Source organism: Martes martes, assembly GCF_963455335.1.
Source record: "Martes martes genome assembly, chromosome: 13".
Lineage (NCBI taxonomy): Eukaryota > Metazoa > Chordata > Mammalia > Carnivora > Mustelidae > Martes > Martes martes.
The window spans coordinates 5,741,828-5,755,229 of record NC_137901.1 but is presented as its reverse complement, the minus strand read 5'-3'; the positions used below and the strand labels follow the sequence as shown (position 1 = coordinate 5,755,229).

The window sequence follows — 13,402 nt, the reverse complement described above, 5'->3', positions numbered from 1 at the left end:
TTTAAATCCAGGCCTCACCATGTACTAGTGACATGATTTCGGATATGCTATTTAATATCTTTGGAACTCCTTTTCTCTCATCTGTAAAATAAAACTAATAATAACGACCTTGTAAGGTTGTTGTGAGGACTAACTGTGTGAACACCTGTAAAATACTCAGAACAGTATCTCACACACACCGAAAACTCAGCAATGGTTACGTACTCTTAACACTTCAATGCAGAGCTACTGTTTTGCTGGTTAAAACTCTGTCGAGATAAAGTCTGTTCTTTCTGCGCCTTCAGAAATGGCTACATTTGCTAGATTTACTAGGAAAACAGGGATAGATACATGCAAGTGTTCCGGGAAAAGTCTAAATTTAAGTAGTGTCAAGAATATTTCTTGTATGAAATGAGTTTATCATAACAAGCTATGGTTTCATCTGATTAGACCAGAAAAATGGATCCTTTCCCTCTGTATAATCACAAACTGCAGAAAATCACAATTTAAATAGACCACAGACTGAGTCAAAATTGGTCAGTTCACCTATCAGCCAGACGTCGATGCCTCCCTGTTCCCTTGAGATAAAAGTTTGATGGTGGTTGACTTAGAGGGATTAAAATTCTCACCACCAGGTGATTAGATCCGGAGGCATTCCCTGTGAAAAACTGAAGTTATAAAATTTTAACTTGCCAAGCTCTGTGGCTGATGAGTTCAAATTTAAGTTATTAGCCCCTAGGAAATGCTCTGAAACTTCTAATAGACGAGAGCAGGATCTCTAGGCTCTCCTGAAGGCATCAGCAGACCAAAACTGTCCAGCCGTTTTGACAAAAACTTTATTCCTGAAGAATAAAGTAAAATTTAAAGACCCACAAAAATTGATTATGGTGCACATAAATGAATTAAGAAGTTGCCCGGAGCCTGCCTAGGTCAGGAATATAAATTAGAAAGAGGATCCATGATGATTTTAATTTCAGTGTCATATCACTACAAATGGTATCTCTCCCCCCTCCCTTCTAAGTCCCAACGAGACTTGAAAAATACCCACCCCATGAAAAAGAATACCTGTTCATTACCAACATACACATTATGGTCACATACATTTTAATAGTTCATGCTATAGAAGTCATATTTCAGAAATAATTGAGCCAGCATATGAAATTTAACAGGGCAACGTTTCACAAGGTAAGCAAAAGATTCTCAGGGAAATTTTTCAAAATGCTCTTGGGTAAGAATGCCAGGTAAAACCCACCAGAATCCTCCAGCCGGTACAAAACAGAAAACGTACCAGATACATCGAGAGGGCGTGTGATGAAGGGGATCTGTTGCGAAGGTTGGAAGGCCAGGAAAACCAAAGGAGAATAAGGATCGTAAGGTATGTGAAGGCTGACCAACCCTCAGGCTCAGGAAACAATGGGAACAGAACGAGGTTTTTCATAATCCAGAACCTAGAAGGCGTCCTGGAGGCCGGGCTCAGCGGTCTGAGGAGCGCACGCCTGGTTCTGTGGGTACCTTTGAGGGATGCTAGGAGGCATGGTCTCCAGGTGCCAAAAGAGGCTGAGGCTGCTGTTGAACCCAAGCGAGGATGCTTGGATGATGTTACAGGGACAGAAGCAAACAGCAAGTTAAGTCTCTGAGGGCCTCAGCTGACGCCATCTTCCTCTACCGTCCTGTGAGGAGATCTGAGCGGGGACCAGCTGGCAAAGGAAATGACCGGTTTGCAGTTCCCAGGCCTGGTCATTCAGAGCTGTCAATTTGAAGGTGAGATAGTTTATCTCACCAACAGACACAGTCCTTCAATAGATGATACGTATTTACAAGAGACAAAAGGATAAGCGTCTGGTCAGAAAATACCTCCCTATTTTATAAGTCTCAATGTCAATGGGAGAAAAAGCTTGGCTATAAGGGAGTAGAGAGTGTTTTCTCCCAACTGCACTAACATTTTATAAAATGCTTTATTATCAATTAATGATAGAATCATTTTAAACACATAAAGACAGTCCTTTCAGAAAGTTGGGTGAATATATTATAGGAAAATGTGTTCATAGGATACATCTTAACAATGACGAGCTGCTTGGAAAAGCTGCATTTTAAAGAGTGATATTTTTGAAAAGACACTTCCACTCCTAAAGTTAGCATATGTGAGAAGTTAAAAATCATGAACCACCCAAGGTTCCTAAGTATACTGAATTGATATGTATCAATTGATCCATGAGTATTGCTACTTCAAGCAATTCTATTTAAATGTTATTCTAAGTTTTTGTGCTTCAAAACTTACCATTGCTGTTTGTTCATTTGTATCCTGTGTGTGCTTGTTTGGAAACCACAACGTGCTGATTTTTTTTTTAAAGCTAATATACCTATCATACCAGTTATAAAACAGTACTTCTTTAGGCTTCCTTTAGAATCCGGCTTAGTTCTTTAAGTTCTAGAAGGAAGGGCTAGATAAATACGGGTGGGTGTCAGGTCAGGACAGTGCTTCTGTGTCAAATAAATTTAGTTACTTCTTAAATGTAATTTTTCTACTCATTTGCTCATTTAATAGACCCACATTGACTATGCACTGTGAACAGAGGGTTCAAATAGCTTTTTTTAAGAGCACATAAGTAGTATGAAGTGAACCTAAAGTTTGAGTTTGAATTTTTCCTGTTCAAAAAGGATACATTATTTTTAGTGCATTATACCACATTTTATATCATAATTGTGGCTTGGAGAGTGCAATCTTCTACGTAACTGTCTACATGCTCGCTTATCCACTATTTATATCATGCAAATGTATATTGAGCAATTGGCTGGGATTGAAAACAGGATTTTCTTTCAAGTGTTGGAATTTTGCTGTATACTTATGTCTAGGGCTTTTGGGGTCACTTCAGAACTCAATAAAATAATGTAACAAAGTGAGCATCAGAGAAAAAGCTATTCCAGTGAATAACAATCAGTGGGTTCTGGGAGTCAGTCTTTTCACTGTGAAGACAAGAAGGTTGGGATCATTCTTCATGACTGCTCGTTATAGATGATGTACTTGTTCCGTGATGGTAATAAATGAAGTTTACACATGACTTAGGGAAAATTACATATTTATAATGTATTATGGGATATAAAAATATCCTCCAATGCATTATTTGACCCTTAAGTGCTACAGGGTAGAGAGAAATTGCTATAATACATATTTTTGCAGATGAGGAAACACAAAACTATGGGGTTTCTATGAATATGAACTAGTGCCATGTTGACCATTAGAGAGCCATAAGCACAAGGGTGAAGACTGTTGGCTGATTCTAGCATTACTCATTAGGGTGGTGCCGGATTTATCATCCCTATCATGGAATCTTGGAAAAGTTAATAGAAAACTCTCTTCAATTTCCTCACATGTACAACAAAAAAACAACAACTGTAACAACGAGTATTGTTATTACTAGTGTTAGGACTGCCAACATGACCAACAGAACACTTGATTGTAAAACACTCCATATGGTGTTTAGCACATAAGGCTCAATGGGTTGGTTAGTGAGTTAATCATAATCTTGAGAGTTAAAAAAATATGGCAGAAAATAAACACAAAAGCAAAACAGATATTTCTGGATATCTAACAATCAGTTATTCTTTTTTAATGTTTTGCCTTTGTATTGTTTTAATTTCCTTTACTTATTCCAGTTTCATTCAATTGAGCAAACATACCGCTATCAGAGGATTTGACTTAAAGTATAATTCATAAACCATATATGCTAAGAAGCATTAAAATATTCTCCTTGTAATAAAATATGAACCTCTTTAGATGAAACTACGTGCACTCAGAAATCATGATGCAAATGCCAACCTACTCTTCCAACTATATTTACTATTTCTCCTTTTGTCTACTCCTACGCTCCAGCTAACTGAAATAAATATGTGGCCTCCCAACTACTCCCTGCTCCAGTTTCTCTAGGTGAAAATACTTCCTTGGCCCATTATTTGATGGTCTCCACGTTTCAAGATCTGCTTAACAGGACAGCTATTCATTAAGCCTTTCTCGATCCCCTTCAGAAGATGTTTGTATCCCATTTTTATGCTACCAAATTCTTTATTACAAAAAATCATCTCGGTTGGGGAGGGGTGGGTACCAGGGTGGCTCCGTCCCTTAAACGGACTCTTGGTTTCGGCTCAGGCTGTGATCTCAGGGTCCTGAAATCCAGCCCCACGTTGGGCTCCATGCTCGGAATCTGCTTGGGATTCCTTCTCTCCCCTTCCTTCTATCCCTTCCCCTGCTTGCTCATGCTCATGCTCTCTCTTTCTCCCTCTCTCAAGTAAATAAATAAAATCTTAGAAAAATCATCTGTGTTGCATTCTCTTGACAATTGAATATATTTTATCTTCCATTCAAGATTATGAAGGGGATAACTAATTAGCTTTTTAAGGTGAAAAACTTGACAAATAATTTTGGGTTTCATTTTTCTGACCTAGCTCCTCTAAACACCCTTCCTTCTATGAAACTCCATAATCATGTTCCCCAACAGAGTGCTGCCTTTTTTTTTTTTCATCCCCAAATCACTTAGGCAGAATCCCAGTATATAGATTGTACAGGATCAAAAGATTGGCTATGCTATTAAACTTAACTCATGAGAAAGTGACAAAAAAGTACAAATTTCATAATATGACATAATAGAAATGTTTTCTTTTAAAAAATTTAAACATTGTGTTTTCTGCTCACTGTTACATTTTGTGTCTACACCTGTGACTATTTGGAGAACAAAAAAATAACTTTTCAAATAATTGACCAATGTAAAATGGCATGGCTCAGACCTTGGAGAGGTGGTAGAAGTTGGGGACAAACCAGAATATATTGAACTGCATAATTACTAGGACTATAAAATGGTGGTTTAACTACATAATTGTACTGGTGCAAGAATAAACAATTTTCTGAAAACCAACCCTAGACCCTCATAAATGACATACATCTGAAGCAGGTAGAGTTTATTATTCCTAACTCTGAGGAATTAAAGGCATGTTAAGAGGGCATTTGTTTTTTAAATAATGCACAAGGAAGTAGAGAACCAGAGGCTACAATAAAAAATTGTATTGACGTATTAAGAATTGATAAAAAATTGATGAGGTAAGAAGAGTGTCTGACATTGGTCACCCACATTGGTATTTCTATGACACTGTTGGATTTATTCAAGTGAGTCAAGAGAAGTTAAAGTTAAAGAAATTTGTAGTATGATTTAAACAACTCATTAATAAAATGAATCAGGATAAATCTATGTTAACATAGGGCCTCAGATTTATGGAACAAGATTATTTATAAAAACATATCTCTGCTATTTTTACAATATATTTTGCTTTGCTACTTTTTTCAACCTTTAAGAGAGGAATGAGAAATATTAATTAAATAGATAAGAGAATTATAATAAATTCAAGTCCAAGTTCTTCTATAGAAGAATAGATTCTTCTATTCCTCATCTATTTAACATTTTGTTGGCTGAGCTTTCTGTCCCATTGTGTGACAGACAGAAACAAACAAAAGGAAGAAAGAATCATAAGTAGACATGACATCAAAACTAACTCACTTCAGTGAAATTGGAAAAAACTGAAACTCACTACTCAAGTCATATACGTTCAGGATTCGGAGAATTTTACAGGTTTTATTTACCTAACCTCCCTCTAGAGCTGGAATCTGACAGGAATCATTTTCATCATTGAAATATACAAACTCCATAATAAGATAAAATTCTATTATTTATTTTACCACTAATACATCAATAAGTTATTTGCCATTACTTTAATTAAGGTAACAGGAACCAGTATCATATTTTTCCATTTATTATGATATTCAGAGGTTGAGGAAAATCCATTCATGGGATTTTTTTTAAGCTATCAAATTTGAGGAAAACCCAAATTCCTAAGGGAAAAAACAAAGAAGAAGTTGATGCAACAGCTTACGTGAATATTCATTCAGTTTTTGTCAAAGACCTAACTTTATTAAACACTAGGAATAACAGTTTATAGAGTCAGACCGATTGAAATATTTTTAGTGGAAAAAATTATGCAAAACATAAAAGCCAACATTTCCACAAAGTGGATTGTTCTCCTTTAAAAGTCCAAAGACACTCATCTCCAGTTACATTTATAGCCACATTTAACTATCTGACCAAATGAAAATGAATTATGGAAGCTCAACATCACATATCTCTATTTTGCAATATGATTCATAGAAAGTGCATGTATATAAAATCAGGTACAAAAAATCGCATTTCCAAATCAGCACATCAATCTCGAATTAGGCAATCAAAATGCACTTGGGCAAATAGAAGAGGCTGAAAGCAAGGTTTCACAGGTGTTGCAGAGACTCATGATATGTCTTCCAGTTTTTGAAAGTGAATTCAAAAATAAAGAAATAAAAGGAAAACAGCTATTTTCAAATTAACTAACATAGCGTGTAACTATGCTTTTGGAGAACATCTTGTGGAATTAATAAAGCACTTGTGTAAGTCATATTTGAATTCACTTTATCAAAAGATATCATTATTTATTAAAATAACTTGATTCGAAATATCTTGAAACATCTTGAATGTCTCGAAACACCTCGTTCCTTAAGCACAATGTGTCTCCCTATTTGAATCTAAACCAAAGTTTGATATTTAGGTGTAAGATCTGGTGTGCCAGTCAATAGGGATTTTTAATATATGGATAAATGTCAGTCCTGGCTTTTAAAGAGCCTCCTCCAGGGACTTCCCAGGCATCACGGACTCCCCTCTTTCCCAGATCTAGCATCTAGAGTTACATCAAGGGCCAACAGGGAGCCCCGGGTCCCTGCCTTCACGTCATCACTACCTTCTCTTATGATTCATCAATGACCATTGCTAAAGTTTTTGTTTTTGTTTTTTTGTTTGTTTGTTTGTTTGTTTGGGTTTTTTTGTACGACCACTGAGGAGACCTAGTCTTCACTTGAAATATTTTTGTTTTCCCATGGAGCTGTTGTGTACTAAATATACATAAGACATCCATCTTTGTCATTTTACTTAGTGTGGTTGGATTTTTGGTTGTTGATGAGTGGATTTCTGGTGCAAATATCTTTTAAGCATTGAACCAGCAGATCAGGAGCTTTCTGCATATTTACGGAGAACTGCCTGTGGACAGCTATAGGGCAAGTGAAGAGCCAAGCGGTTCACTTAATTTATTTTCCTTTTTTGCTGTATAAATAAGTCTTGACATGAATATCGTACTTTTTTGAGATTATTCATCCAAATCGTAAGTGGTCCTATGAAGATTTCTAAATAGGGAAAATAAAATATGGCTAAACACTTCAAAATTAATCTGTGGATGCATCAAATTTGAATTAAAGGGCATAAGGGTTGGCATGCAACTAAATAAATCAGTCAAGTCAAATACTAAAGGCTAGATTGTGACATAAACTGTGTACAGAATAGGTAGCAAAACAATAGAAATAATCTTTCTTTATCATATTCAATACATTTTTCTACACATCAGTGTATCACATTCATGGAAGTGATTATTTATGTATATTGACATTTTTTTCAATACAGGTTATTCAGAATTGCTATGATAATTCTTTAATGTTTCTATCATAAAATTTTATTTTCTTTCCCATTTATTTGTTTCTGTAGCATATATGAAATTTAATTCCTAACGGAGATGTATGCAAGTAATTCATCTATAGGTTTGTAAAGCCTGCTTGAGTCACAAAGTTTTAACTGTGATAGACCAGACTACTTCACTATTTGAAGGACAGACTTCCATAGAATTCAGCAGTTTTGGAGATGTTGGTAAGCGGATTTACAGGAATTCTGATTTTTAAAATGTATTTTCTAGGAATATACATTGAATATTTAAAAAGTACCCATTTATTAAATCAAACTTTAGAGAGTGTGTATATGATTCAACAGCAATTAAATATATCATATGATTTTGCTTTATTTATATTAAACACATCATGATTAATAAGCTTTAGGGTCTTATATGTGTGTCTGAGTAGGAGAACAACTCAGAATGGCATAATTTGGTTCATAAAAGGGCCTGTGATTTTAAAGCGTTTAAAAAGATTGTCCTATTCTAAAAGGAGAACATAGTCCATAAAATTTGAGAGATCAAATTTAGAGAAGTAAGCCTCAATACTAAAAGACATCCTAGAGCCTAACAGGTAGAAAGAGTTGATATAAAGTGTGCACTTATGTAAGTCAATTTTTTTATCACTCTAATAGAAGAAAACATTTTTCTTAACTCGTTAGGAAATTATTATACATTTTTATATATCTTTATATAAAAAGTTACAAGTAGCAAGCATATGACACAAAGAAATGGAAGCGGAACAGCAGTATTCGAGAATGCATGCTTTTTACAATGTGTCTCATAAAAAGGATATTTTTCCAACTCAAATATCCAGTGCTGACATGCAGGGTATTTTCTCAAACTGTCAATTCAGTCATATTGCTAAGTGCTTAATCAAAAAACATTCCTACTGATGGGTCTGAATGGGAAATTACCTGATTTCAAAACCTCTTTCTGAAACTTAGTATCTTCCTTTGATATAAAACAAAAAGGAAATTGGGGATATTTGGGAAAGACTAAAAAAGAAAAAAATCAGAAGTTTCTTATTGCAATCTAGTATTTTTACTCATGACTCTTGGCTGAATTTAATCATAATACAATAACAGATGTTAATAGTCCATAAAACCTCTAGCTGGTGCTTCCGTGGTCCATATTTTCACTTCTTAACTGTAGCACGTTCAAAATCCCTCAGGGACGCACTAGTCTCAAGCAGTCTATCTAATGAAAACAATGTACATGTAACACAAAGTTCATCCAAAATCGTGTTGTTCACATATCACACAACGTACAATTATATAACAAGGACATAAAACAACATAGAAACAAAGTGAAACTAACAGTAAAAAGAAAAATTGGGATAGTCTTAATCAGGAACTAATTTCTTCTTCAAGTTTCCAGTAAATCTCAAAATGTATTTAAAAACTAAGGAGCACTTGGTGACCAGCAACCAAATTATGAAATGAACATATCATTGTGCAGCGGGGATGTCTTGCCGAAGGAATAACAAATGTCTCTAATTCTTAAGTTTGGATAAAGGCAGTGGAATGAATTTAGAAATATGTCCACTTTTCACAATTCACTAGAGAATTTTCGTTTCACAGTCCCCATGTTTGTATAAATAGTTCTTCTCTGAAAATAAAACACAGTTAAAACATTTTCTCCCAGTGAAAAACGCATACAAATACACGAATTTATCAAGGTAATATAGAGCATGGAAATGCATTCACCTAATTCAAGAATAGTTGATAGGCTTGAAGTGTTTTGAAGAGTTTAGCTGTCAAGCAAATTTAATTGAAGACAAATTAGTCTAATAGAGATATAGATTATCAAGCGCTAAAAGTAAAGCTCTTATGGTATTTGATCACAAAATAGATGTACACATAGACAGCTAGTATTTATGGAACATTTACATTGTTAAGCATTCAAATCTGATACCATAGAATTTGGCATAACATGCTGCACTTAACTTTGATGAAATAAGCTACATATTCATGCAAAAATAAAGAGTGCACACACCTTATAAATATCACCAAACTCTTAGTGTACGAATCTGAGTAGAATATTGCCAAATTAAACGAGAAAATTACCAACTGCATGTGTCGACTTCAGTTATATTGAGACAATATTCCATTGTTTTTGTTATGAAAAACTTGCATTTCTTCTGATATTTTTGAAAATTTACTATTTTTATTTTAACCTTAAAACATGTAAAATTTAACTTGCTAATTTAACATCCTTTTTGAAATAACATTCTAGTACAATGCCTGATGATAAGAATATGAGCATTTATTTTAAAGATATGTATGCTAAAAACCATCACTCCATCAGCACTGAATCCAGCATATTTCTGATTATGAAGTATTATGAAACACTTATCTCAAGAGATAATGAAAAAAGAGCACATTCCCTAAAAAAATCTACAAGACAATTGCAACAAAACAAAACAAAACAGAATACAACAAGGTGGGAGAAGGAACCAAGGGCATTCGCTTACCTTGAATTTTCTTTTTAGACCCTAGTTGTGTTGTATTCAGATTCATGTTTGCTTAGAGACCCAATGAGGCAGAACCTGGAATGTTATGGCTATTTCATTCAACAAAGTAATACTTGCACAAAAAATAAATATGCATACAAATATTTACTTAAAAGCATTCCTAAAAATTCATAAAACTATGGAAATAGATTTTTTCCATCAGCATGCAAAAATATTAAATCAACTGAAAATATTTTAGGTTTTGAGGATGCATGATGAATTGAGAAAGTATGTCGATTTATAAAACAAACTAAATGCTAGTAAACATGCAAAACAAGACATATGTATTTCGGGCTTGGGGGTTTAAAATAGATTTTTTTTCCTTAATTAAATTTTCTTTCCCTAAAATTTTTACCAATTTTAGGGCTAATAATATGATACAGATAATATTATCTTTATGTTGAAGATGAATCAAATGTTTCTACTATTTTTCTACATTTAAATATAAATGTTTAGTATTTTAGCATACCATACTATTATATGCAATTTGTCATGTAAGTATCATGTGATAGGGAGAAAAAAGGGTTTCGGTATTTTCATTTTCATACAAAAAATATTATACATCATATTGCAAAATATGTTATTTTTACATTAAAATTATTCAATGAGATGGGCTACCCATCTTGGTAAGGCAGTTATTTCCAAATAGCATTTCCTATCTGAAAATATATTAAGTATTGATGAAAGCAAAATTCATGACTACGTGGCAGCAAATTAGCAATACAAATTTATAATATAAATTAAAACCATAATTTTTGTAGAAATAAATACTATATATGTGTAGAAATAAATGAAGCATCTTTGGTCTGTGTGTGCTCACACACAAACACCTATGTATATAAATAGGACTTAGGAAGGGTCTGGATAGCATTGAAAAGGAAAAGGGAGAGGAAAAAATCGAGACACTACGGTTTAAATCGTTAATAAAAAGAGAAACTGAAATAGGAAGATCAACTAGAACACAGTATTCTGGAGGCATTTCAGTCCTCAGGTTCTAGGTGTCATCAAAAAATCTATTGATACTGACCGCTGGACGGCTTTGTCGTGGCGGGACAGCCTGTGACTCGTCGTTGGCACCTCCTCGATCTCGTCGATGTCACAGGCATCTGCAGCATCTTGCGAGTAGTTGTGTTTCATGACGAGGATATTTCTTCTGCTCATGGGCGGGATGAGGGGTTTGATGGGCTGCGGGGGCATCTCTGTCAAGACAGAAGCATCTCTTGTGCTGAGGTTACTGCGGCTGCCTTTCGTACTGGACACTTGTGACCCACAGTGATGGTCGTGAACGCATTTGGAAGAGGATCTCCGCAGTTTATGGTAGTTTTCAAAGTCATCTGCCACATCTGCAAAGTCAGCTGTAGCTGCTGTCCCTCTTAGAGTACATAACTCATAATGAGGAGGTTCAAACACCTCCTGGAAAACTGTCTGGTCAAAGTCCGATTTCCTTTGGACATATTTTTTACGAGGCTGTTTGATCTGCACAATGACAGAAATGATAATAAGGATGATCACAATGCAGGAAGTCACGCCAATGACAGTCCCACTGGTGTTGGTGAGCTGGTCCAATAGGCTGGTTTTCCTCTTCTCTACAGGTTGAGGAGAGTGAAAACAACAAACAAAACAAGAAACAATCCACCACGCATTAATATGGTAGTCAGAGCACATAAAAAGGAGTACACTGAGCCGAGAATTTGTACAGGCTTAAAGTAACATGAACAAATCTTTAAAAATAAACAAGAAGCTTCCCTTTTCACAAGGGCCCTATCTTCTAAACTTAGAGACAGATCTCCCATTGCCCAGCATCCCTACTTTCAACATACGTTTGAAAAAGTTCTTACAAGGTCTGTAGCAAGACATTTGGAAATAAATTTGTAATGTTAAAAACAGTAAATTATTTTTCTCCTCATAGGTATAAGAAAACATCCAAACTCGACTAGTGGGAACACGACTCTACCTACATTGTTCTGAATTTATTCCTGACTTAAATAACTGAACTCACAATAACACCAATATTCTAATACCAAAAGGTAATGAAATTTCTTGACAGACACTTCTGGAATGGTAGCATGACTCCATCTTTGGGCCTTTTCCCCAACGAAACAACCACAACTGGTAAAAACTATTAAAAACAAACAAAAATCTGTATCTATATTTATACTTATATATCTATATCTATACCTATATCTATCTATCTATCATCTATCATCGTTTCTGGATATTGTCATAGTGGAAACAGCAAATGGAAGTACATTTATTCAGGAAAATTTACTCAATTTCTTTAAGAACAGTGAGAATCTGTCCTTTAAACCCATTCCCCACCCCCACCCCAATTTGCCATGATGGAAGCTTATTTAGGGAGGTTTCAGACAATAGCATAGGGCTTCCCCTCCCTAATGCTCCCCCACCTAGAGCTACGGTACCTCCCCAAGTGGAGCAAACCACAAGCATCTCTCACCACCCCCAGAATCCATAGTGTGGGTACGTACAGTATTCTAGGCAAGAGATCCTGAGTTATCAAGGGTTCCATTCTTCCTCCCAGCCCCCATTGGTAGGATGGAAACCCTACACCAGATGCAGAAGGCTGAGAATATGTGTCTCCCATCACCCTTGCCCAAGCTCACTCATAGAGTCAAACTGCCTGGAGAGGCAAGCTCAGAAGACAAGAGGTTACCACCCTCACCCAGTACCCTATTCATAAAGCAGAGGTGTTACTCCAAAAGAAGTTGGTCACTATCCCTGCCTCCTTTCAGCACCCAGAGCAGTAATGCAGACACTTTGCCAAGGAAGGGAAGCGGGCCACAAGAACAGAGAGCACTATAACTTTCCCCAAAGAAAGTTACAGTTTTTGAAACAGTGTGGAGAAGTTCAAGCCTAAGGATATGTCAAAACAACATTTTCTGGGAAGCGATTTAAGAGGAGACTGTCAAGCTCCACAGTAGCAATAAGCCAGACACTAGAACAGGTAGAAATTTAACATAAAATACCAGGAAAGTAACAGGTAAAGAAAGCCCTCCTAGTTTAGAACAAATCACAAAACCTAGACTCAAAGACTAACCCTCAAAGACTCAAAGACTGATGAAAGGAACTGAATTTAATTGGAACAATTTACACTCCTGGGAACTGTCCAAAATAACAGAACAATCATTTGGCAATTAATAGAGACTAATAGCTGGGTGTGATATCAAAAAAGACAGACAGATAAACAGGACAGGAAAAGGATGGTCAGAGAGTGTCTTACTAAACCATGACCATCTGAGGCTATGGTATGCTTGCCCACAGCATGGTCTCCATGCAACACCATCAGTGACAGACATCGCTGAAACAGGCCAGCCAACTCTACACTGACAC

The 13,402-nt window shown here is 35.7% G+C and overlaps 1 protein-coding gene across 3 annotated transcripts in view; it reads right to left on the bottom strand.

Moving 5' to 3' along the window:
* Positions 1 to 10,029: 10,029 nt before the first annotated feature.
* The window catches only part of NETO1 (neuropilin and tolloid like 1), a gene marked incomplete at both ends in the record, with an annotated part of 106,729 nt that continues 103,356 nt past the window's right edge, over positions 10,030 to 13,402 (bottom strand). For all 3 annotated transcript variants that reach the window (XM_080821718.1, XM_080821719.1, XM_080821720.1), the window contains 2 exons: positions 10,030 to 10,090; positions 11,082 to 11,640. In XM_080821718.1, coding sequence (XP_080677844.1) covers positions 10,030 to 10,090; positions 11,082 to 11,640 — 620 coding nt within the window. The remainder of the gene's footprint in view (positions 10,091 to 11,081; positions 11,641 to 13,402) is intronic.